General features: G+C 53.5%; 1 protein-coding gene across 1 annotated transcript in view; it reads right to left on the bottom strand.

Moving 5' to 3' along the window:
- Positions 1–230: 230 nt before the first annotated feature.
- Positions 231–25,532, bottom strand: part of LOC121843765 (CCR4-NOT transcription complex subunit 2-like) — a gene marked incomplete at its 3' end in the record, with an annotated part of 30,760 nt that continues 5,458 nt past the window's right edge. The window contains exon 2 of the mRNA XM_042313581.1: positions 231–412. Within this exon, the coding sequence (XP_042169515.1) occupies positions 231–412 (182 nt within the window). The remainder of the gene's footprint in view (positions 413–25,532) is intronic.

Here is a 25,532-nt window from a genome sequence, read left to right as displayed (position 1 = left end):
CCCGACCAGACACATTTAACCAAACCGTTACTGAGGAAAAGCAGAAACGCCAAAAGATCAGCTTCTGAAAATAATGTCACGCAACAGAAACATAAGCTTAGATGACTGCAACGAAGCCCAGACCTGAAGAGGTGGAGAAGTCTTTCACCCCCCACATGAATCCAGACCACAGAGAGCCAAGGAGTCTGGATTCAACCTCTACGAGTTTTACTGACTAAGTGACAACTGACGAATCAGTCACCTCATAATAGGGGGTCAAAGGTTGTAACATGCTGGTAGCATCACTTACGTCTTTGTCTGATGGATGAGGGAACATGGATGTCTGGCCATAATACACTGTGTCATCGGGGTAGTCACTCTCCACCCCTTCTACAAACCTCTTTCTGGTAGCACTAAACATGCTGTTAGTCACCTGTAGAGGGGAGGAAAGGAGGAAAGCGTTTAGGACACAGGTCACCAACTGGTCGATCGCCATCCACAAGGCATTCCTAGTCGATCACCAAACATTTCTGGACAAAAGACAACGATGAAGGCATGAGCTACATTTATATTATTATTTGTGTTGCGCTGTTGGCGGTGGGTGCACTCGATTCAGAAGCCCTGTTGGCGGTGGGTGCACTCGATTCAGAAGCCCTGTTGGCGGTGGGTGCAGTCGATTCAGAAGCCCTGTTGGCGGTGGGTGCACTCGATTCTGAAGCCCTGTTGGCGGTAGGTGCACTCGATTCTGAAGCCCTGTTGGCGGTAGGTGCACTCGATTCTGAAGCCCTGTTGGCGGTGGGGGCGCACTAGATTCAGAAGCCCTGTTGGCGGTGGGGGCGCACTAGATTCTGAAGCCCTGTTGGCGGTGGGGGGCGCACTAGATTCTGAAGCCCTGTTGGCGGTGGGGGCGCACTCGATTCTGAAGCCCTGTTGGCGGTGGGTGCACTAGATTCAGAAGCCCTGTTGGCGGTGGGTGCACTAGATTCAGAAGCCCTGTTGGCGGTGGGTGCACTAGATTCAGAAGCCCTGATAGGTCAAGTGTTCCCATGTTCAACCATTTCATTTGTCTAAAAACACAAACTCGTCCTACCTGGCGGACTGGGAGATCTGTGGCTAAATCAAGTGGGCCCGTGGCACTGGCCAATCGGATAGCTCAAAAAATCCCCATGGTGACAACTTCCACAGCAACGTTTGATACTAGCCTACGTGGCAAAGAAAACAGCAAAGAGCTGCTGTTTTTATGAGTTCATATTCAACAGTATTACAGAACATAAACGCTCTTCTCCCGACTTCCACTCTCCCTGCAGCTGAACGGAATGAGTAGCCGTGTGTATCGACAGCCCTTCCTTTTTTCTTATTAGTAGCAGCTCGTCTATTTTAATATCAAGGAATCTTTCACTTCCTCTGGTCAAAAGAACATGAATTTGTGCACGAGACAGATGCAGTGTGACTCGAGTTCCACCGTCAGGTGTAAGACGGTGTCCCTTCCTCTCTGGTCAGACTCACCGGAGGAAAAGCGACAGCAGGGATCCTCCTCTGCTGCCCTCCCTCCCTCTGCTGCTGCGCTCTCCCTCCCTCCCTCCCTCTGCTGCTGCTGCTCTCTCTCCCTCCCTCCCTCTGCGCTCTCTCCCTCCCTCCCTCTGCTGCTCTCTCTCCCTCCCTCCCTCCGCTGCTCTCTCTCCCTCCCTCCGCTGCTCTCTCTCCCTCTCCCTCCCTCTGCTGCTCTCTCTCTCTCCCTCCCTCTGCTGCTCTCTCTCTCTCCCTCTGCTGCTCTCTCCCTCCCTCCCTCTGCTGCTCTCTCCCTCCGCTGCTCTCTCTCTCTCTCCCTCTGCTGCTCTCTCTCTCTCCCTCTGCTGCTCTCTCTCTCTCTCCCTCCCTCCCTCCGCTGCTCTCTCTCCCTCCCTCCCTCCGCTGCTCTCTCTCCCTCTCCCTCCCTCTGCTGCTCTCTCCCTCCCTCCGCTGCGCTCTCCCTCCCTCCGCTGCTCTCTCTCCCTCCCTCCCTCCGCTGCTCTCTCTCCCTCCCTCTGCTGCTCTCTCTCCCTCCCTCCCTCTGCTGCTCTCTCTCTCCCTTCCTCTGCTGCTCTCTCTCTCCCTTCCCTCCCTCTGCTGCTCTCTCTCCCTCCCTCCCTCCGCTGCTCTCTCTCCCTCCCTCCCTCTGCTGCTCTCTCTCTCCCTCCCTCTGCTGCTCTCTCTCTCCCTCCCTCTGCTGCTCTCTCTCTCTCCCTCCCTCCCTCCGCTGCTCTCTCTCCCTCCCTCCCTCTGCTGCTCTCTCTCCCTCCCTCCCTCTGCTGCTCTCTCTCTCCCTCCCTCTGCTGCTCTCTCTCTCTCTCCCTCCCTCTGCTGCTCTCTCTCTCCCTCCCTCTGCTGCTCTCTCTCTCTCTCCCTCCGCTGCTCTCTCTCTCCCTCCCTCTGCTGCTCTCTCTCCCTCTGCTGCTCTCTCTCTCTCTCTCTCTCTCTCCCTCTCCCCCCTCCGCTTCTCTCTCTCTCTCTCCCTCTCCCTCCGCTGCTCGCTCTCTCCCTCCCTCCCCTCCCCTCTCTCCCTCCCCTCCCCTCTCTCCCTCCCTCCCTCCGCGCTCTCCCTCTCCCTCCCTCCGCTCTCTCCCTCCCTCTGCTCTCCCTCCCTCTGCTCTCTCCCTCCCTCTGCTCTCTCTCTCCCTCCCTCTGCTCTCTCCCTCCCTCCCTCCCCCTCTCTCCCTCCGCGCTCTCCCTCTCCCTCTCTCCGCTGCTCTCTCCCTCCCTCTGCTCTCCCTCTCCCTCTCTCCGCTGCTCTCTCCCTCCCTCTGCTCTCTCCCTCCCTCTGCTCTTTCTCCCTCCCTCTCCCTGCTGCTCTCTCTCCGCTCTCTCCCTCCCTCCCTCCGCTGCTCTCTCTCTCTCCCTCCGCTGCTCTCTCCCTCCCTCTGCTCTCTCCCTCCCTCTGCTCTCTCTCCCTCCCTCCGCTGCTCTCTCCCTCCCTCCGCTGCTCTCTCTCTCTCTCCCTCCGCTGCTCTCTCTCTCTCCCCTATGTCCCTCCCTCCGCTCTCTCCCTCCCTCCCTCTCTCCCTCCCTCCCCTCCCTCCCTCCCCCCTCCCCTCCCTCCCCTCCCTCCCTCCCTCCCTCCCTCCGCTGCTCTCTCTCCCTCCCTCCGCTGCTCTCTCTCTCCCTCCCTCCGCTCGCTCTCTCTCTCTCTCCGCTGCTCTCCCTCTCTCTCCCCCCTCCCTCCGCTGCTCTCTCTCTCTCCGCTCTCCCTCCGCTCTCTCCCTCCCTCTGCTCTCTCCCTCCCTCTGCTGCTCTCTCCCTCCCTCTGCTGCTCTCCCTCTCTCCCTCCCTCCCCTCTCTCCCTCCGCGCTCTCCCTCTCCCTCTCTCCGCTGCTCTCTCCCTCCCTCTGCTCTCCCTCTCCCTCTCTCCGCTGCTCTCTCCCCCCCGCTCTCTCTCCCTCCCTCCCTCTGCTTCTCTCTCCCTCCCTCCCTCTGCTTCTCTCTCCCTCCCTCCCTCTGCTCTCTCCCTCCCTCTCCCTGCTGCTCTCTCTCCCTCCCTCCCCTCTCTCCCTCCCTCTCTCCGCTGCTCTCTCCCTCCCTCTGCTCTCTCCCTCCCTCCCTCTGCTGCTCTCTCCCTCCCTCCCTCTGCTCTCTCCCTCCCTCTCCCTGCTTCTCTCTCCCTCCCTCCCTCCCCTCTCTCCCTCCCTCTCTCCGCTGCTCTCTCCCTCCCTCTGCTCTCTCCCTCCCTCCCTCTGCTGCTCTCTCCCTCCCTCCCTCTGCTGCTCTCTCCCTCTGCTCTCTCTCCCTCCCTCTGCTCTCTCTCCCTCCCTCCCCTCTCTCCCTCCCCTCTCTCCCTCCCCTCTCTCCCTCTCCGCTGCTCTCCCTCTCTCTCTCTCTCTCTCTCCCTCCGCTGCTCTCTCCCTCCCTCTGCTCTCTCCCCCCTCCCTCTGCTGCTCTCTCCCTCCCTCCCTCTGCTGCTCTCTCCCTCCCTCTGCTCTCTCTCCCTCCCTCTGCTCTCTCTCCCTCTCTCCCTCCCCTCTCTCCCTCCCCTCTCTCCCTCTCCGCTGCTCTCCCTCTCTCTCTCTCTCTCTCCCTCCGCTGCTCTCTCCCTCCCTCTGCTCTCACCCCCCCCATCCCTCCCCTCCCCCTCCCCCCTCCCTCCCTCTCTCCCTCCCCCTCCCCCCTCCCTCTCCCTCTCCCTCCCTCTCCCTCTGCTGCTCTCCCTCTCTCCCTCCCCTCTCTCCCTCTCCCCGCTCCTCTCTCCCTCCCCCTCCCTCTCTCCCTCCCTCTCTCTCTCTCCCTCCCTCTCCCTCTCTCCCTCTCTCCTCTCTCCCTCCCCTCTCGCTCTCTCTCTCCGCTGCTCTCTCTCCCTCCCTCTGCTCTCTCTCCCTCCCTCCCTCCCTCTGCTGCTCTCTCCCTCCCTCCCTCCCTCTGCTGCTCTCTCCCTCCCTGCTGCTCCCTGCTGCTCTCTCTCCCTCCCTCCCCTCTCTCCCTCCCTCCCTCCCCTCTCTCCCTCCGCTCTCCCTCCGCCCGCTTCTCTCTCTCCCTCTGCTCTCCCTCCGCCCGCTTCTCTCTCTCCCTCTGCTCTCCCTCTCCCTCTCTCCGCTGCTCTCTCTCTCCCTCTGCTCTCTCCCTCTCCTCCCTCCCTCTGCTCTCTCCCTCTGCTCTCTCCCTCCCTCTGCTCTCTCTCCCTCCCTCCCTCCCTCCCTCCCTCCCTCCCCTCTCTCCCTCCCCTCTCTCCCTCTCCGCTGCTCTCCCTCTCTCTCTCTCTCCGCTGCTCTCTCCCTCCCTCTGCTCTCACCCCCCCCATCCCTCCCCTCCCCCCTCCCTCTCTCCCTCCCCCTCCCTCTCCCTCTCCCTCCCTCTCTCTCTCTCCCTCCCTCTGCTGCTCTCCCTCTCCCTCTGCTGCTCTCCCTCTCTCCCTCTCCCTCTCTCCGCTCCTCTCTCCCTCCCCCTCCCTCTCTCCCTCCCCTCTCTCCCTCTCCGCTGCTCTCCCTCTCTCTCTCTCTCCGCTGCTCTCTCCCTCCCTCTGCTCTCACCCCCCCCATCCCTCCCCTCCCCCTCCCTCTCTCCCTCCCTCTCTCCCTCCCCCCCTCCCTCTCCCTCTCCCTCCCTCTCCCTCTCCCTCCCTCTCTCTCTCTCCCTCCCTCTGCTGCTCTCCCTCTCCCTCTGCTGCTCTCCCTCTCTCCCTCTCTCTCCCTCCCTCCCTCTCTCCTCTCTCCCTCTCTCCTCTCTCCCTCCCCTCTCTCCCTCTCTCCGCTGCTCTCTCTCTCCGCTGCTCTCTCTCCCTCCCTCTGCTCTCTCTCCCTCCCTCCCTCCCTCTGCTGCTCTCTCCCTCCCTCCCTCCCTCTGCTGCTCTCTCCCTCCCTGCTGCTCCCTGCTGCTCTCTCTCCCTCCCTCCCCTCTCTCCCTCCCTCCCTCCCCTCTCTCCCTCCGCTCTCCCTCCGCCCGCTTCTCTCTCTCCCTCTGCTCTCCCTCCGCCCGCTTCTCTCTCTCCCTCTGCTCTCCCTCTCCCTCTCTCCGCTGCTCTCTCCCTCCCTCTGCTCTCTCCCTCTCCTCCCTCCCTCTGCTCTCTCCCTCCCTCCCTCCCTCCCTCCCTCCGCTGCTCTCTCCCTCTCCCTCCCTCCCTCCGCTGCTCTCTCCCTCTCCCTCCCCTCCCTCTCTCCGCTGCTCTCTCTCTCTCCCTCCCTCTGCTCTCTCCCTCCCTCTCCCTGCTGCTCTCTCTCCCTCCCTCCCTCCCTCTGCTCTCTCCCTCCCTCCCTCTCCTCCCTCCCTCTCCTCCCTCCCTCCCTCCCTCCCTCCCTCCCTCCCTCCCTCCGCTCTCTCTCCCTCCCTCCCTCCGCTCTCTCTCCCTCCCTCCCTCCCTCCCTCTGCTCTCTCTCCCTCCCTCCCTCCGCTCTCTCTCCCTCCGCTCTCTCTCTCTCCCTCCCTCCCTCCGCTCTCTCTCCCTCCGCTCTCTCTCCCTCCCTCCCTCCGCTCTCTCTCCCTCCCTCTGCTCTCTCTCTCCCTCCCCTCCCTCCGCTCTCTCTCCCTCCGCTCTCTCTCCCTCCCTCCCTCCGCTCTCTCTCCCTCCCTCTGCTCTCTCTCTCCCTCCCCCTCCCTCCCTCCCTCCCTCCGCTCTCTCTCCCTCCCTCCCTCCCTCCGCTCTCTCTCCCTCCCTCCCTCCGCTCTCTCTCCCTCCCTCCCCCCTCCCCTCCCTCTCCCTCCCTCCCTCCCTCCCTCCCTCCCTCCGCTCTCTCTCCCTCCCTCCCTCCGCTCTCTCTCCCTCCCTCCCTCCGCTCTCTCTCCCTCCCTCCCTCCGCTCCTCCCTCCCTCCCTCCCTCCGCTCTCCCTCCCTCCCTCCCTCCCTCCGCTCTCTCTCCCTCCCTCCCTCCGCTCTCTCTCCCTCCCTCCCTCCCTCCCCCTCCCTCCCTCTCTCTCTCTCCCTCCCTCCGCTCTCCCTCCCTCCCTCCGCTCTCTCTCCCTCCCTCCCTCCGCTCTCCCTCCCTCCCTCCCCCCTCCCTCTCTCTCTCTCTCTCTCCCTCCGCTCTCCCTCCCTCCCTCCGCTCTCTCTCCCTCCCTCCCCCCTCCCTCCCTCTCTCTCCCCCTCTCTCCCTCCCTCCCTCCGCTCTCTCTCCCTCCCTCCCTCCCCCCTCCCTCCCTCTCTCTCTCTCCCTCCCTCCGCTCTCTCCCTCCCTCCCTCCCTCCCTCCGCTCTCTCTCCCTCCCTCCCTCCGCTCTCTCTCCCTCCCTCCCTCCCTCCGCTCTCTCTCCCTCCCTCCCTCCGCTCTCTCTCCCTCCCTCCCTCCCTCCGCTCTCTCTCCCTCCCTCCCTCCCCCTCCCTCCCCTCTCTCTCCTCCTCTCTCTCCCTCCGCCTTTCTCTCCCTCCCTCCCTCCGCTCTCTCCCTCCCTCCTCCTCTCCCTCCCTCTCTCCCTCTCCGCTCTCCTCCCTCTCTCTCCCTCCCTCCCTCCCCTCTCCCTCCGCCCTCTCTCCCTCCTCCCTCCCCCTCCTTTCCCTCTCTCTCTCTCTCTCCCTCCCTTTCTCTCTTCTCCGCTCTGGCATCCTCCCTCGGCTCTCTCTCCCTCCCTCCCTCCATCTCCCTCCCCTCTCTCTCTCCCCTCCCTCCCTCCGCTCTCTCTCCCCTCCCCTCCTCCCCTCCCCCTCCCTCCTCTCTCTCTCCCTCCCTCTCTCTTCCCTAAACTCGCTCTCTCTCCTCCCTCCCTCCACTCTCTCCCCCTCCCTCCCCTCTCTCTCCCTCCCTCCCTCCCCCTCCCTCCCCCCCTCTCTTCTCTCTCCGCTCCTCTCCCTCCTCCCCCTCCCTCCCCCTCTCCTCCTCTCCTCTCTCTCTCCCTCCCTCTCCTCTCCTCTCCCCTCCGCCCCTCTCCCTCTCGCTCCCTCCCCTCTCCTCCTCTCTCTCTCCCTCTCCCTCCCCTCTCTCTCCTCTCCCTCCGCCCTCCCCTCCCTCCTCCCTCCCTCCCTTTCTCTCTCTCTCTCTCCCTCCCTCCCTCCCTCTCTCTCCCTCCGCTCCCTCCTCCGCCTCTCTCCCTCCCTCCCTCCGCTCTCTCTCCTCCCTCCCCTCCCCGCCTCTCTCCTCCCTCCCTCCGCTCTCTGCTCCCTCCCTCCACTCCGCTCTCTCCCTCCCTCCCTCCGCTCTCCTCCCTCTCCTGCTGCTCTCTCTCCCTCCCTCCCTCCCTCCCCTCCCTCCCCTCCCTCAAGCTGAGACTAATGGATGCGTTCAAAACAACTGAGAACTTGAAATTCAGACTTCAGTGTGTTCAAGACAACTGGGAAGGACGAGATCTGACTGGGAAAATATTTTTTGAAAAGGTCATCCAAGTCGGACAACCTGAAGATCACGGACATCATGATACACTCAGCTCTGCCCAGCAAATGCTACATCAACTGTTGTGTTTTAATGATACGCTCAGCTCTGCCGAGAAACTGCTACCAACTGTTGTGTTTTAATGATACGCTCAGCTCTGCCGAGCAACTGCTACACCAACTGTTGTGTTTTGAAATATAATATGGCTTGAGAAGAACAAGATTGTCAGGGCCAGGCATATGGTGAATATGCTGTGATAATGTATTAGGAATACTGCACCAACCTCATTCCTAAAGAGCAATTCTTTAGGAGGTTAAATGGTACATTTTTTACATACATTTTTGTATTTTTAAGATCTAGATCTTGGCTTTTTGACTGGGAAAGGTTGCTGACCACTGGTTTATGACAACATGGAGTGACTGACAACGGGTGATGATAGCCAATCACAGTCTGGAGCTGGCTATAAGCCCCCTCCTCCCCTGTCAAAGTCCTTGCCAATAGGAGCCAGGGGTAGGGGTGAACTCCATGTCCTGGTTGGTCACATAGCTGAGCAGTGGAAGCCATTGATCATAGGAGTTGGATTAGCTGGTTTGTTGACCTAATAGTGCAGCCGGCTTCAGTGAGGTCAGGCTGTCTTATCTTCCTAAAAACACATGGCTCCTGTGGAAGAGGCTCAGTCTATCATGAAAGCACAGAGTATCAACACACACACACAGCTCATCTAATAGTATTAGCTTTTAGCAGATAAAGTGTTTGATAACGTCACTATTCTTAGTTTAGATTATGTAAAGCGTCGCTGAATAGTGATATTTTTAAGTGTTTTTTATAACTAGCTGAGCAAAATAACAACCAGCTGAAACGTAGGCCTGGATGCAGTATCTTTGACTTCCCAGATGCCTTCACATTGTATTTTGAAAATATGTTTTCTACATTTCCTTTTGAAGCAAAATTCTCCATCTAGCTTTGCAGGACAAACTAGACATGCTTCAGACCCATTTTACAGTTTAGGCTCAAGACCGTTGGTGGTGACTAGATGAAGACCAGTCAACAGGACATTAAGGGGAGTAGGGGGGTAAGGATGGTGGTGACTAGATGAAGACCAGTCATCAGACATTAACCTCTAGATGCTACCCATCCTGATCTGATGTAGACCAGCTTCATGTGAGCATAACACAAAAATGGGGTAAAGGATTCTTAGACATATTTAAGACCAGACATCAGGACATTAAGGAGTAAATGAAAGATAAACACCTGGTGGTGACTACCCATGAAGACCAGTCATCAGGACATTAAGAAAACATAGTAGCGATTTGACTAGGATGAGACCAGTCACCGAACATAAAGGAGTAAACGGATAAAGGATGGTTGTCCCTAGATGAAGACCAGTCATCAGGACATTAAGGAGTAGGGGGTAAAGGATGGTGGTGACTAGATGAAGACCAGTCAACAGGACATTAAGGAGTAGGGGGATAAAGGATGGTGACTAGATGTAGACCAGTCATCAGGACATTAAGGAGTAGGGGGTAAAGGATGGTGACTAGATGTGGACCAGTCACTTTCAAAATTAAGGAGTGGGGGAAAAGGATGGTGACTAGATGTAGACCAGTCATCAGGACATTAAGGAGTAGGGGGTAAAGGATGCAGACTAGATGTAGACCAGACATCAGGACATTAAGGAGTTAAAGGATGGTGGTGACTAGATGAAGACCAGTAACAGGACATTAAGGAGCAGGGGGTGAGTCGGGTAAGGATGGTAGCAGTGTCTAGATGTAGCCCAGAAACCAGGACATTAAGGAGCAGGGGGTAAAGGATGGTGACTAGATGTGTAGACCAGTCATCAGGACATTAAGGAGTAGGGGGGTAAAGGATGGTGGTGACTAGATGAAGACCAGTCAACAGGACATTAAGGAGTAGGGGTAAAGGATGGTGACTAGATGTAGACAGTCATCAGGACATTAAGGAGTGGGGGTAAAGGATGGTGACTAGACTGTCCCGACCAAATCAGGACATTAAGGAGTAGGGGGATAAAGGATGGTGACTAGATGTAGACCAGTCATCGAGCATTAAAGTGGGGGTTTTTATCATGGTGACTAGATGTAGACCAGTCATCAGGACATTAAGGAGTAGGGGGTAAAGGATGGTGACTAGATGTAGACCAGACATCAGGACATTATGAGTGGGGGTAAAGGTGGTGACTAGATGTAGACCAGTCATCAGGACATTAAGGAGTAGGGGGGTAAAGGATGGTGACTAGATGAACCAGTCATCAGGACATTGAAAGGAGACATCGGGGTAAAAATGGTACTAGATGTAGACCAGACATCAGGGGTAAAGGATGGGGGTAAAGGATGACTAGATGTAGACCAGTCATCAGGACATAGAGGAGTTTGGGGGGTAAAGGATGGTGACTAGAGTAGACCAGTCATCAGGACATTAAGGAGTTAGGGGGAAAGGACGGTGACTAGATGTAGACCAGACATCAGGACATTAAGGAGTATGGGGGTAAAGGATGGTGGTGACTAGATGTAGACCAGTCATCAGGACATTAAAGTAGGGGGTAGTAGTGGTGACCAGATAAGCTCAACAGGACATTAAGGAGTAGGGGGATAAAGGATGGTGACTAGATGTAGACCAGTCATCAGGACATTAAGGAGTAGGGGGTAAAGGATGGTGACTAGATGTAGCCCAGTCATCAGGACATTAAGGAGTAGGGGGGTAGGGGGTAGTAAAGGATGGTGGGTGACTAGATGAAGACCAGTCATCAGGACATTAAGGAGTAGGGGGTAAAGGATGGTGACTAGATGAAGACCAGTCATCAGGACATTAAGGAGTAGGGGTAAAGGATGGTGGTGACTAGATGAAGACCAGTCATCAGGACATTAAGGAGTAGGGGGTAAAGGATGGTGACTAGATGAAGACCAGTCATCAGGACATTAAGGAGTAGGGGGATAAAGGATGGTGACTAGATGTAGACCAGTCATCAGGACATTAAGGAGTAGGGGGTAAAGGATGGTGACTAGATGTAGACCAGTCATCAGGACATTAAGGAGTGGGGGTAAGGATGGTGACTAGATGAAGACCAGTCATCAGGACATTAAGGAGTAGGGGGGTAAAGGATGGTGACTAGATGAAGACCAGACATCAGGACATTAAGGAGGGGGGCAGATAGGACTAGTAAAGGATGGTGGTGACTAGATGAACACCAGTCATCAGGACATTAGGTAGGGGGGTAAAGGATGGTGACTAGATGTAGACCAGTCAACAGGACATTAAGGAGTAGGGGGGGGTAAAGGATGGTGGTGACTAGATGGACCATCAACAGGACATTAAGGAGTAGGGGTAAAGGATGGTGGTGACTAGATGAAGACCAGTCATCAGGACATTAAGGAAGTAGGGGGTAAAGGATGGTGGTGACTAGATGTAGACCAGTCATCAGGACATTAGGAGTAGGGGTAAAGGATGGTGACTAGATGTAGACCAGTCATCAGGACATTAAGGAGTAGGGGGGTAGAGATGGTGACTAGATGGTGACCAGACATCAGGACATTAAGGAGTAGGGGGTAAAGGATGCAGGTGACTAGATGAAGACCAGTCATCAGGACATTAAGGAGTAGGGGGGGTAAAGGATGGTGGGTGACTAGATGAAGACCAGTCAACAGGACATTAAGGAGTAGGGGTAAGGATGGTGGTGACTAGATGTAGACCAGTCATCAGGACATTAAGGAGTAGGGTAAAGGATGGTGACTAGATGTAGCCCAGTCATCAGGACATTAAGGAGTAGGGGGTAAGGATGGTGGGTGACTAGATGAAGACCAGTCAACAGAACATTAAGGAGTAGGGGGAAGATGGTGACTAGATGTAGACCAGTCATCAGGACATTAAGGAAGTGGGGTAAAGGATGGTGGTGACTAGATGAAGACCAGTCATCAGGACATTAAGGAGTAGGGGGATAAGGATGGTGACTAGATGTGTAGACCAGTCATCAGGACATTAAGGAGTAGGGGGTAAAGATGATGGTGACTAGATGAAGACCAGTCATCAGGACATTAAGGAGTAGGGGGTAAGGATGGTGGTGACTAGATGCAGACCAGTCAACAGGACATTAAGGAGTAGGGGTAAAGGATGGTGGTGACTAGATGTGAGCCAGTCATCAGGACATTAGGAAGTAGGGAGTAGGGGGTAAAAAGGATGGTGACTAGATGAAAACCAGTCATCAGAGACATTAAAGAGTGAAGGATGGATGGTGACTAGATGAAGACCAGTCATCAGGACATTAAGTAGAGGTAGAGATGGGTAAATGTCATCGATGGTAGGGTGACTAGATGCAGCCCAGTCAACAGGACATTAAGGAGTAGGGGGGTAAAGGATGGTGACTAGATGTAGCCCAGTCATCAGGACATTAGAAGTAGGGGGTAAAGGATGGTGGTGACTAGATGAAGACCAGTCAACAGGACATTAGGAGTAAGGGGTAAGGATGGTGACTAGATGTAGACCAGTCATCAGGACATTAAGGAGTAGAAGTGAGATGGTGACTAGTGGTCATCAGGGCTAGATAAAGCTACCAGTCAACAGGACATTAAGGAGTAGGGGGTAAAGGATGGTGACTAGATGTAGCCCAGTCATCAGGACATTAAGGAGTAGGGGGGGTAAAGGATGGTGACTAGATGTAGCCCAGTCATCAGGACATTAAGGAGTAGGGGGTAAGGATGGTGGTGACTAGATGAAGACCAGACAACAGACATTAAGGAGTAGGATGGGTAAAGGATGGTGGTGACTAGATGAAGACAATCCAACAGAGACAAGGAGTAGGGGTGACTAGATGTCAAAGGATAAGGATGGTGACTAGATGTGGCCCAGTCATGGACATTAAGGAGTAGGGGTAAGGATGGTGGTGACTAGATGAAGACCAGACAACAGGACATTAAGGAGTGAGATGGGGTGACTAGATGAGGATGGACATTAGGTGACTAGATGAAGACCAGTCATCAGGACATTAAGGAGTAGGGGTAAAGGAGTGGTGACTAGATGAAGACCAGTCATCAGGACATTAGGGGAAGTAGGGGGCAAAGGATGGTGACTAGATGCAGACCAGTCATCACACATTAAGGAGTAGGGGGTAAAGGATGGTGACTAGATGTAGGCCAGTCAACAGGACATTAAGGAGTAGGGGGTAAAGGATGATGGTGACTGGATGAAGACCAGACATCAGGACATTAGGAGTAGGGGGATTAAGGATGGTGGTGACTAGATGAAGACCAGACATCAGGACATTAAGTAGGGGGTAAAGGATGGTGGTGACTAGATGAAGACCAGACATCAGGACATTAAGGAAGTAGGGGGTAAAGGATGGTGTGACTAGATGAAGACCAGACATCAGGACATTAAGGAGTAGGGGGTAAAGGATGGTGGTGACTAGATGAAGACCAGTCAACAGGACATTAAGGAGTAGGGGTAAAGGATGGTGGTGACTAGATGAAGACCAGTCAACAGGACATTAGGAGTAGGGGGTAAGGATGGTGACTAGATGTAGACCAGTCATCAGGACATTAAGGAGTAGGGGGTAAAGGATGGTGGTGACTAGATGAAGACCAGTCAACAGGACATTAAGGAGTAGGGGGTAAAGGATGGTGGTGACTTGACAGGCCACTAGGACTTTGCCAAAAGGCAACTAAATAGTCTTAGACCATGAGAAACAAGATTCACTGGTCTGATGAAACCAAGATGAACTCTTTGGCCTGAATGCCAAGTGTCAAGTCTGGAGGAAATTCCCCAAATACAAGTGTACCAAGCTTGAAGCGTCATAACCAAGAAGACTGGAGGCTGTAGTCGCTGCTTCAACAAATGCCTGAGTCTGGAAAATATGGTACATTTCTGTCTTTTATTATTATTTTTAAATAAAATGGGCAAACATTTGTTTTTGCTTTGTCATTATGGGGTTGTGTGTGTAGATTGATAAGGGGGATTGCAAGTCAATCCATCATCACCCACCTATGGAGTGGAAAGTCCGTTCTTGTGATTCCAATTCTATGGTGCTGCTACCTGCTACCAACCAACTGTTCTGTTCAGCAGGTTATCCAGGTCAACAACAAACCCAGCAGGAAACCTCTCTGCCTTCCTTCCTGCCTCGTGTCGGTTTCACACAACAGCCAAACATAAGCCTGGGAACACCTCACACTATTACATAGACGACTAGTACCATTTGATAACCCTACTGGTACCGCTGAAGGCAGCACTGATGAAGTGAGAGGAATAGGCTTTGTGTCGACGTGAAAGGATGTAATCTGTCCACGAAGAGTTCACGGCTTTAGATTGATTTTTCTAAACCGTTTGGTTCTGGCTGTTAAGGGAAACAGACTGAAGTTGGTAGATTCAGAGAGCATTGAGTGCAATGTCCACAATGGGGCCAGAGTCAGGCAGATGGATGCAGGGGGTGGCTGATGTCTCAGTCTTCAGCTGCTTCCTACAGGGAGCAGGCAGTTATGGAACCAACACAAGGTCTTATATAGGCGGATTGATGTGTATCAGTTCAGAAAGTAGGAGTCATGTTTAGAAAACTCTATAGGTTATGAAATACACCTAACATGGCCTGACAGCTTCTGTAACAAAACAAAACTCATCGGCTAAGTCAATAATACTGTAATAACAGTGTCACCTATTCTTCATATATCTGTTCTTCTTCAGCCTCGTTCAAAACCACCATCTATTTTATACATAAGAGCCTGGTCCCTGTGAGAGAGATGGGCACCTGGGAGTCAGTGTGTGAAGTGGGCATCTTCCTCAGAGCAGCTGGGACTCCTGCCCGCCTCGGCACCCGCCTCCCTCCCTCCTTCCCTGCCTGCCCGCCCGCCTCCCTCCTTTCTTCCCCCCCTGCCCACCTCACCCCCCTCCCGCCTCCCTCCTGCCCGCCTCCCCCTTCCTTCCCTCCCCCCTGCCCGCCCGCCTCCCTCCTTCCCTCCCTGCCTCCCTCCTTCCTTCCTTCCCTCCCCTCCCTGCCTCCCTCCCACCTCCTTCCTTCCTTCCCTCCCTGCCCACCTCCCTCCTTCCCTCCCCCTCCCTCCATCCATCCATCCCTCCCTCCTCCCTCCATCCATCCTTCCCTCCCTCCCTCCCTCCCTTCCCCTTCCCTGCCTCCTTCCTTCCCTCCCTGCCCGCCTCCCTTCCCTCCCTGCCCGCCTCCTTCCTTCCCTTCCCTCCCTGCCTCCCTCCTCCCTTCCTCCCTCCTCCCTTCCCTTCCTTCCTTCCCTTCCCCCTGCCCGCCACAGCGCCCACCTCCCTCCTCCCTTCCTTCCTTCCCTCCCTCCCTGCCCGCCACAGCGCCCACCTCCCTCCTCCCCGCATCCTCTCCCGCCTCCCTCCCTTCCTTCCTTCCTTCCTTCCTTCCCTCCCTGCCCGCCTCCCTCCCTCCTCCTTCCTTCCTCCCTGCCCGCCACAGCGCCCACCTCCTCCCTCCCTCCTTCCTTCCTTCCTCCCTCCCTCCCTCCTCCCTGCCCGCCACAGCCCACCTCCTCCTCCCCCGGCTCCTTGCTGGAGCTCCAGAGCCAGACACGCCAGAAACTGTTCCTGGCAGGAGTGGTCGTCCTATCAGTGGACAGTGTACTACACACAGCACCGTCAGCAGCAGAGACTCCACCTGAGGAGAATCACCAACTTCCTATACCTGACAGGGGAACATATGTGTTCTCTGCTGTAACCAAGTACTTTGATCTTGACATCTTGACACTTAGCTAGCAAGTTAGCAAACCAAATGCATCGCTGGAGCCCTGAGCTGGATAGAATGTATTCAAAACAGCAGATATCTCAGAGTTCTACTTAACCTCGTTGTTGGTTATAAGCAGTGGAGCAGCACGTAACCCCGCAGTGACCCCAACTAACCCCAACGAACCCCGCAAAATAAATATTTATTTTTAAAATCGGTATTGAAAATCATACCGTGGGTATTTCAAAATACCCCGGTATAAAACGGTATGTCACCCAAGCCTAATGATGCCCGCACAGCCCGAGTAGGCAACAACATGGGGGTTTTGTCTCCCATCTCAAAGACTTGTCTGGGCCAGCTAAGTCATGCAGTGTAGACTGGCTTTAGTCTACTTTTTAAAATACATATTTTTTACCACAACAGAAATCCAGCGGTAGTATATTTTGCTAGAATTGTATGGTAGGGACCAGGACGTTGAGCAGACGACATTAAACTGACCTCTGGACAGATGTTCCTAAACACATTGGAGTTCCAGACAGATGTGTCCCAGCCAGGCCAGAGAAGCAGTGGAGGAGGAGGAGGAGGAGAGGCAGTGGAGGAGGAGAGAGGCAGTGGAGGAGGAGGAGGAGGAGGAGGCAGAGGAGGAGGAGAGAGGCAGTGGAGGAGGAGGAGAGAGGCAGTGGAGGAGGAGGAGAGGCAGGAGGAGGAGGAGGGAGGCAGGAGGAGGAGAGAGGCAGTGGAGGAGGAGGAGGAGGAGAGAGGCAGTGGAGGAGGAGGAGGAGAAGAGAGAGGCAGTGGAGGAGGAGGAGGAGGAGAGAGGCAGTGGAGGAGGAGGAGAGGCAGGAGGAGGAGGCAGAGGAGGGAGGAGGAGGAGAGAGGCAGTGGAGGAGGAGGAGAAGAGGAGGAGGCAGTGGAGGAGGGCAGGAGGAGAGAGGCAGTGGAGGAGGAGGAGGGAGAGAGGCAGTGGAGGAGGAGAAGGAGAGAGGCAGTGGAGGAGGAGAAGAGGAGAGGAGGCAGTGGAGGAGGAGGAGAGAGAGGCAGTGGAGGAGGAGAAGAGAGGCAGTGGAGGAGGAGAAGAGAGGCAGTGGAGGAGGAGAAGAGAGGCAGTGGAGGAGGAGAAGAGAGGCAGTGGAGGAGGAGAAGAGGCAGTGGAGGAGGAGAAGAGGCAGTGGAGGAGGAGGAGGAGAGAGGCGGAGAGAGGCAGTGGAGGAGGAGGAGGAGAGAGGCAGTGGAGGAGGAGAAGAGAGGCAGTGGGTGGAGGGAACAGAATAACACCTCACCTCCAGTCCTGACAGAAAGACTGATGTCCCACCATTTAGCTGGAGATAAATCAAGATGGACGCCAGAAGCACTTACTGATTAAGTGTCAGGAATCAGAAGTGCCCTCTCTGTCTAGAGTAGAATACTAGAGCACCATACTGGGAGGACAAAAGGAACGTCTTCCTCCCACTGGAATCAGACACAGCCAATACACTACAGTCCAGTCTGGCTCTCTGTCAAGAGGGAGGTTAGAAGGTACCCAGAGCAGGCCATACTGGGAGGACAAAAGGAACGTCTTATCCTCCCACTGGAATCAGACAGACCTGGAGGTTAACCAGACAGGTCAGCCCAACCCACGGGGAGGTTAACCAGACAGGTCACCCCAACCCACGGGGAGGTTAACCAGACAGGTCACCCCAACCCACGGGGAGGTTAACCAGACAGGTCACCCCAACCCACGGGGAGGTTAAACAGACAGGTCACCCCAACCCACGGGGAGGTTAAACAGACAGGTCACCCCACGGGGACCCACGGGGAGGTTAAACAGACAGGTCACCCCAACCCACGCGGAGGTTAAACAGACAGGTCACCCCACGGGGGAGGTTAAACAGACAGGGGAGGTTAAACAGACAGTTCACCCCACAGGGCCACCGGGAGGTTAAACAGACAGTCGTCTGATCTTTCGACTGGTAGAAATTTTAAAAGGTGTTTTTATACATGGAAAACACATCTTATTGAAGGGATCTTCAACGGGACGATATTTTCTTGAACAGATGGTCGGGAACATAATGACAAATCATTTGTAGACTGAAAATTGACCACAAGAACAACAAATCAGATAATATGACTAAAACAATCATTCCAAACCTGGATTAAATTGTATATGATCACGTGTCTCTATCATGCCTGGGAATACCTGGGAACAGATTTACTCAATTAAAATCACTTGGTGTTTTTACAGTCTTATGGTCCAACAATGAACATAAAAAAAATATATCATTTTAAAGGTTAATTTTTATTGGTTCAGAAAACTTAAAAGGGCCAAACAAAAGCAAGCCAACCAGTGGGCACCGAAGCCTTTGGGCACCGAGCTGCAGCCGACCAGTGGGCACCGAGCTGCTTTAAGCCAGCCGACCAGTGGGCACCGAGCTGCTTTAAGCCAGCCGACCAGTGGGCACCGAGCTGCTTTAAGCCAGCCGACCAGTGGGCACCGAGCTGCTTTAAGCCAGCCGACCAGTGGGCACCGAGCTGCTTTAAGCCAGCCGACCAGTGGGCACCGAGCTGCTTTAAGCAAGCCAACCAGTGGGCACCGAGCTGCTTTAAGCAAGCCAACCAGTGGGCACCGAGCTGCTTTAAGCAAGCCAACCAGTGGGCACCGAGCTGCTTTAAGCCAGCCAACCAGTGGGCACCGAGCTGCTTTAAGCCAGCCAACCAGTGGGCACCGAGCTGCTTTAAGCAAGCCAACCAGTGGGCACGGAGCTGCTTCAAGCAAGCCAACCAGTGGGCACGGAGCTGCTTTAAGCCAGCCACCCAGTGGGCACGGAGCTGCTTTAAGCCAGCCAACCAGTGGGCACCGAGCTGCTTTAAGCCAGCCAACCAGTGGGCACCGAGCTGCTTTAAGCAAGCCAACCGGTGGGCACCGAGCTGCTTTAAGCAAGCCAACCGGTGGGCACCGAGCTGCTTTAAGGAAGCCAACCAGTGGGCACAGAGCTGCTTTAAGCAAGTCAACCAGTGAGCACTGAGCTGCTTTAAGAGGGCTGTTTATGGAACACAGATGACTCCAGAGGGAGCCCGATGGAAACTGATTTGGGCCGGGCCGGGCGCGTGTCTCTCTCTCCTCCTGCAGCGACAACAGAAACACCAACAGTGTGATTGCCGCTGTCCGTGGTGCTGAAGCTGCAGCGTAAGACGTCTCTAGTTTCTTACTTGTTTTTCCCCTGACTGAAACACTTCATTACAGAAATCCCTCATTTGTTTAGGATATACATTCCCTATTCCTCCAACCTTGCTCTCTTTACGTGACACATGTAAGCATCGCATGCATGTGACCAATAGGGACTGACCTACAGCCAATCATAACCACATTAATGACTTGGTTATAACGAACTCCCAACACCGTAACATGTGTAAAAACATAATGGATGCAGAGGATGTGAAAAATAAACTCCAAAACAGGAGACTGCTGGACTAATGAACTCTCAGTTGACCAACGGTGTCCTTTCATCACCCCTTGGTGGAACAGGAGGTGAATTTAGAGGCTGCTTATATTCAGCTCCAACTTCTCTGTCGTAGAGGCTGCTTATATTCAGCTCCAACTTCTCTCGTCGTGAGAGACTGCTCTCATCATACCCTGCTCTTTCAGGGCTAGATCACTGGGAAACATGACTTCCTCTCATCATCATACCCTGCTCTTTCAGGGCTAGATCACTGGGAAACATGACGACTTCCTCTCATCATACCCTGCTCTTTCAGGGCTAGATCACTGGGAAACACGACTTCCTGCTTCTTATTCATCCCTTTCAGAACACCAGTATGCAGCTCACAGGAGGCTGGTGGCGCCTTCATTAGGGAGGACGGCTCATAGTAACGGCTGGAACAGAATAAACGGAAAGGTATGAAACTCATGAGCTCATGGAATGCATGTGTCTGACGCCGTTCCATTCACTGTATTCCAGACGTTATTATGAGCCATCCTCCCCTCAGCAGCCTCCTGTGCTGCAGCCAGAGTTATAGAGCTGGCATAGTGGCATTGTGATGTTCTGCAAACCCATTCAAACAGCTAGGTTTCCTCCCTCCTACTCAGCAGCAGTAGTTTAACCGCCGTGCCCCAGCGCCCACCTAACAGCTCTGGAGCCAGGTGCAGCACTCGAGTCCATTACCTCCACTCCAGGCAGGGCCCACACCTTCCCACTGGGACGCCATTTTGGATCTAAATTCTCACCAGTCCCCTATCCAGCTGGTGGCTGCAGGCTCTAATCTAGTGGGCATCAGCGGCACAGTCCCATTACCTCCACTCCAGGCAGGGCCAAAACCTCTCCACTGGGCCTCCATTTTGGATCTCCTTTCCTCTCCTACCCATCTGGCTACTTGAGGCTCTAGTCTAGTGGGTATCAATGGCACAGCTTGACAGAGGGGATACAGGGATTAATAAACAGAGTCAGACTACAACACTCAGACTAGTAGTACAGCTATAAGCTCTTAATTCTGTTAGAGGCCAGCCAACACAGTTAGACACACCGAGCCAGCAGATGTAGGTTAAGTGGTGGTTTTTCATGTGCAGCTCTGGAAAGCAACAACATCAGTTCATAAAGTGTCTGCAGTCTAGAAGAGGTGCATATGTGATGTGTCAATGGGAGACAGTGAGGTGACCTATAGACCACCTGACTGTAGTCTAGTAGTAGAGGTATAGACCACCTGACTGTAGTCTAGTGGTAGAGGTATAGACCACCTCCTGACTGTAGTCTAGTGGTAGAGGTATAGACCACCTCCTGACTGTAGTCTAGTGGTAGAGGTATAGACCTCCTCCTGACTGTAGTCTAGTGGTAGAGGAGGTATAGACCTCCTGGCTGTAGTCTAGTGGTAGAGGAGGTATAGACCTCCTGACTGTAGTCTAGTAGTAGAGGAGGTATAGACCTCCTGACTGTAGTCTAGTGGTAGAGGAGGTATAGACCTCCTGACTGTAGTCTAGTAGTAGAGGAGGTATAGACCACCTGACTGTAGTCTAGTAGTAGAGGAGGTATAGACCACCTGACTGTAGTCTAGTGGTAGAGGAGGTATAGACCACCTCCTGACTGTAGTCTAGTAGTAGAGGAGGTATAGACCACCTCCTGACTGTAGTCTAGTGGTAGAGGAGGTATAGACCACCTGACTGTAGTCTAGTGGTAGAGGTGGCCTATAGACCAGCTGACTGTAGTCTAGTAGTAGAGGTATAGACCAGCTGACTGTAGTCTAGTGGTAGAAGAGGTATAGACCACCTCCTGACTGTAGTAGAGGAGGTATAGACCACCTGACTGTAGTCTAGTAGTAGAGGAGGTAAAGACCACCTGACTGTAGTCTAGTAGTAGAGGAGGTATAGACCACCTGACTGTAGTCTAGTAGTAGAGGAGGTATAGACCACCTGACTGTAGTCTAGTAGTAGAGGAGGTATAGACCACCTGACTGTAGTCTAGTAGTAGAGGAGGTATAGACCACCTGACTGTAGTCTAGTAGTAGAGGAGGTATAGACCACCTGACTGTAGTCTAGTAGTAGAGGAGGTATAGACCACCTGACTATAGTCTAGTAGTAGAGGAGGTATAGACCACCTGACTATAGTCTAGTAGTAGAGGAGGTATAGACCACCTGACTGTAGTCTAGTAGTAGAGGAGGTATAGACCACCTGAATGTAGTCTAGTAGTAGAGGAGGTATAGACCACCTGACTGTAGTCTAGTAGTAGAGGAGGTATAGACCACCTGAATGTAGTCTAGTAGTAGAGGAGGTATAGACCACCTGACTGTAGTCTAGTAGTAGAGGTAACCTATAGACCAGCTGTTTTACAAAACCTAAAATGTCATGTTTTTGTGATAAACAATTAATGCCCTGAAGGTTAGATTATTTAAGCTCACTATCTGAGTGACTAGTTAGACTAAACCATCTCTTAGTAAATGATCAAAACAGAGTTGGTTTGTAATATAAAGTCAACGTAGTGGAGGATACATGCACTAAGGGATATCTGACCTTGATCACATTAAGAGAGGACTGACATGTCAGTGTCACTCATTAACAGGCTGACCAGATAAGAGCTACTCTCTGCTTCCGGCAACATTGACGTAGTTTATCACGTCCCAAATTCTGCAAGGCCTTGGAAGGGCACCGTTACTTCTTGACAAGATCGACCGAACTGTGTAGCATCCTGTCCAAACCCAGCCACAGTAAGTCTACTTAGCAATCCCAAATGGCAACCTGCACCCTGTATAATGCACTACTTTAGACCAGGGCCTGTGGGCTCAGGTTAAAAGTAGTGCACTACGTCGGAATAGGGTGCATTTTGGGACACAGTCGGCGTATCAACTAAGGAAGCAGAATAAAGAGGTTCTGTGAGAAGCTAGCCAATCAGTATCTGTACTGCATTGAATACTAAATGTGACCCATTTCTCATGTGTTTTCCCTGACTAAAATGGGCTTAGCCCAACCTGTTCCTCTGTTATGCCTCAGATGGATACGAGATCACAACAGAAGGATTAGTCACAAATAAGAGAGAAAACAACGCAGTAGCCAGCCTAGTTACATCATGTTAAATGACATCATCTCCTTGGTACATTTTGATCTGGACAGAAATAAATTAAAATCGTCGAGACGGGGGAAATGAGGCGGCTCCCCGTCGAGACGGGGGGAAATGGAGGAGCTCCCCGTCGGGGAAATGGAGCGGCTCCCCGTCCGGGGAAATGAGGCGGCTCCCCGTCGGGGAAATGAGGCGGCTCCCCGTCGGGGAAATGAGGCGGCTCCCGTCGGGGAAATGAGGCGGCTCCCCGTGAGGCGGCTCCCCGGAAATGAGGCGGCTCCCGTCGGGGGAATGAGGCGGCTCCCGTCGGGGAAATGAGGCGGCTCCCCGTCGAGCCGGGGAAATGAGGCGGCTCCCCGTCGAGCCGGGGGAAATGAGGCGGCTCCCCGTCGAGCCGGGGGAAATGAGGCGGCTCCCCGTCGAGCCGGGGGAAATGAGGCGGCTCCCCGTCGAGACGGGGAAATGAGGCGGCTCCCCGTCGAGACGGGGGGAAATGAGGCGGCTCCCCGTCGAGCCGGGGGGAAATGAGGCGGCTCCTCGTCGAGCCGGGGGGAAATGAGGCGGCTCCTCGTCAAGACGGGGGGAAATGAGGCGGCCTATGTGCCCACAGTAGCATGAAGTACAGGCCATCTGTGCTGTTACCCATGGTACATACTGCTGTACCCAGGCAGCGCACTGCTCCACTGGATCCAAAGACAGACAGCCACGGGCAGAACTCATACCAGGTGTGCTCTTCAGTCAGACTATTCGTTTCCCAAACAGCACAGACCCCCAGCAGTGTGAATGTGCAATACTGGAACTCCAGCCTCTCCTGGGTCTGTCCAACAACACGTATCCCTATAGATAGACTGGCCCTACCTATGACAAACCAGTCTGTCACCATTTCCATTCAAGCTGGTTGCAGAACAACAGTCGAGTGTTAAAAACAAAAAGGACCAAAGAGACTGAACACATTCAGCCTACAGAATGACATGGTCATAACATAAGGGTTGTTAGGATGAAGACAGACACACTGGTTATAGGAGAGGAAATCTGACCCACTCTGTCCTTCTCTGGGGAACTACCGATTACACAAACACACAGAGACAGAGGGAGACCGAGACAGACCGAGACAGAGGGAGACCGAGACAGAGGGAGACACCAAGAGAGGGAGATGAGAGTGAGAGAAAGTAGAACGTGGTCACTTCAACAGTGCAGCCAACTGGATTGTAAGGACTGTACACAGGCTCAACAAGGACCCCGGTACCCAATATGGAAATGAACCTACTGTACACAGGCTCAACAAGGACCCCGGTACCCAATATGGAAATGAACCTACTGTACACAGGCTCAACAAGGACCCCGGTACCCAATATGGAAATGAACCTACTGTACACAGGCTCAACAAGGACCCCGGTACCCAATATGGAAATGAACCTACTGTACACAGGCTCAACAAGGACCCCGGTACCCAATATGGAAATGAACCTACTGTACACAGGCTCAACAAGGACCCCGGTACCCAATATGGAAATGAACCTACTGTACACAGGCTCAACAAGGACCCCGGTACCCAATATGGAAATGAACCTACTGTACACAGGCTCAACAAGTACCCCGGTACCCAATATGGAAATGAACCTACTGTACACAGGCTCAACAAGGACCCTGGTACCCAATATGGAAATTAACCTACTGTACACAAGCTCAACAACAAGTAGCCTGGTACCTAAACATAACTAATATTGTTATAGTCAAGGACAGTCAGTATTTGGTGCTGTAACTGACAGAGCTCAGAGGTGCCACATTCATGGCTGTGTTGTTATGGTTGTTTGTGGACAGATTTTAGAATTTGGGTCTGTGACAGGGGACCACAGGGGCCCAGCAGAGCAGAGGAGAGGTGTAAGTAACAGCTGTAACAGGAATCAGAAGTAGTCCCATCCCAGAGAGAATGAACAGAGACTAGATCAGGGCCATGTAACTGGGGAGGACAGAGCACTGAGCAGTCACCTTACCTCTGCCTGTCTTCCTGGGAACATCCCCTAGCCAACTAGTTTAGACCAAGACCATGACTCCGGTAAAGAAACTAGTGCACTCTATAGGGAGTCATTTGGGACACAGAATATGTCTGACCTGCCTGAACTGCTCTACAAATGAAAACAGGCTAGATCAAGTCCCAGGCCCTCCCAGATAGGAAGTTAACGACCCCTGAACTAGAGGATAGTGCAACACATCACGTGAAACCCATTCATTAATAACAAATGAGTTATTCAGTCTCCAGACGACGTGGTCAGATATCCCTCCTCTGTAACAAGGCTGGCCAGACTAACAAGGAGTCCTCTGAGCAAGCTGCCTTCTGGCAACAGATAAACCACCATGGGAGTATTCATCAAGTCCTCAGAGACTTCCAGAGGGGTTTTAGAGAGACTAGTTAAAGACAGGGAAGACAGTAGTGTGGTCAGAGGGGTTTTAGAGAGAGTAGTTAAGACAGGGAAGACAGTAGTGTGGTCAGAGGGGTTTTAGAGAGAGTAGTTAAGACAGGGAAGACAGTAGTGTGGTCAGAGGGTTTTAGAGAGAGTAGTTAAGACAGGGAAGACAGTAGTGTGGTCAGAGGGGTTTTAGAGAGAGTAGTTAAGACAGGGAAGACAGTAGTGTGGTCAGAGGGGTTTTAGAGAGAGTTTAAGACAGGGAAGACAGTAGTGTGGTCAGAGGGTTTTAGAGAGAGTAGTTAAGACAGGGAAGACAGTAGTGTGGTCAGAGGGGTTTTAGAGAGAGTAGTAGACAGGGAAGACAGTAGTAGAGGGGTTTTAGAGGTAGTTAAGACAGGGAAGACAGTAGTGTGGTCAGAGGGTTTTAGAGAGAGTAGTTAAGACAGGGAAGACAGTAGTGTGGTCAGAGGGTTTTAGAGAGAGTAGTTAAGACAGGGAAGACAGTAGTGTGGTCAGAGGGGTTTTAGAGAGAGTAGTTAAGACAGGGAAGACAGTAGTGTGGTCAGAGGGGTTTTAGAGAGAGTAGTTAAGACAGGGAAGACAGTAGTGTGGTCAGAGGGGTTTTAGAGAGAGTAGTTAAGACAGGGAAGACAGTAGTGTGGTCAGAGGGGTTTTAGAGAGAGTAAAGACAGGGAAGACAGTAGTGTGGTCAGAGGGGTTTTAGAGAGAGTAGTAAAGACAGGGAAGAGTAGTGTGGTCAGAGGGGTTTTAGAGACAGTTAAGACAGGGAAGACAGTGTGGGTCAGAGGGGTTTTAGAGAGTAGTTAAGACAGGGAAGACAGTAGTGTGGTCAGAGGGGTTTTAGAGAGAGTAGTTAGACAGGAAGACAGTAGTGTGGTCAGAGGGTTTTTAGAGAGTAGTAAAGACAGGGAAGACAGTAGTGTGGTCAGAGGGGGTTTTAGAGAGTAGTAAAGACAGGGAAGACAGTGTGTCAGAGGGGTTTAGGAGTAGTAAAGACAGGGAAGAGTAGTGTGGTCAGAGGGTTTTAGAGAGTAGTAAAGACAGGGAAGACAGTAGTGTGGACAGAGGGTTTTAGAGAGAGTAGTTAAGACAGGAAGGCAGTAGTGTGGACATATCTATTGTCAAGAGATAGAAGAACAAAGCAATGCATAGG

The sequence above is a fragment of the Oncorhynchus tshawytscha genome, unplaced genomic scaffold (assembly GCF_018296145.1).
Source record: "Oncorhynchus tshawytscha isolate Ot180627B unplaced genomic scaffold, Otsh_v2.0 Un_contig_17040_pilon_pilon, whole genome shotgun sequence".
NCBI classification, from domain to species: Eukaryota; Metazoa; Chordata; class Actinopteri; order Salmoniformes; family Salmonidae; genus Oncorhynchus; species Oncorhynchus tshawytscha.
This window is presented reverse-complemented; position numbering and strand designations above follow the sequence as displayed.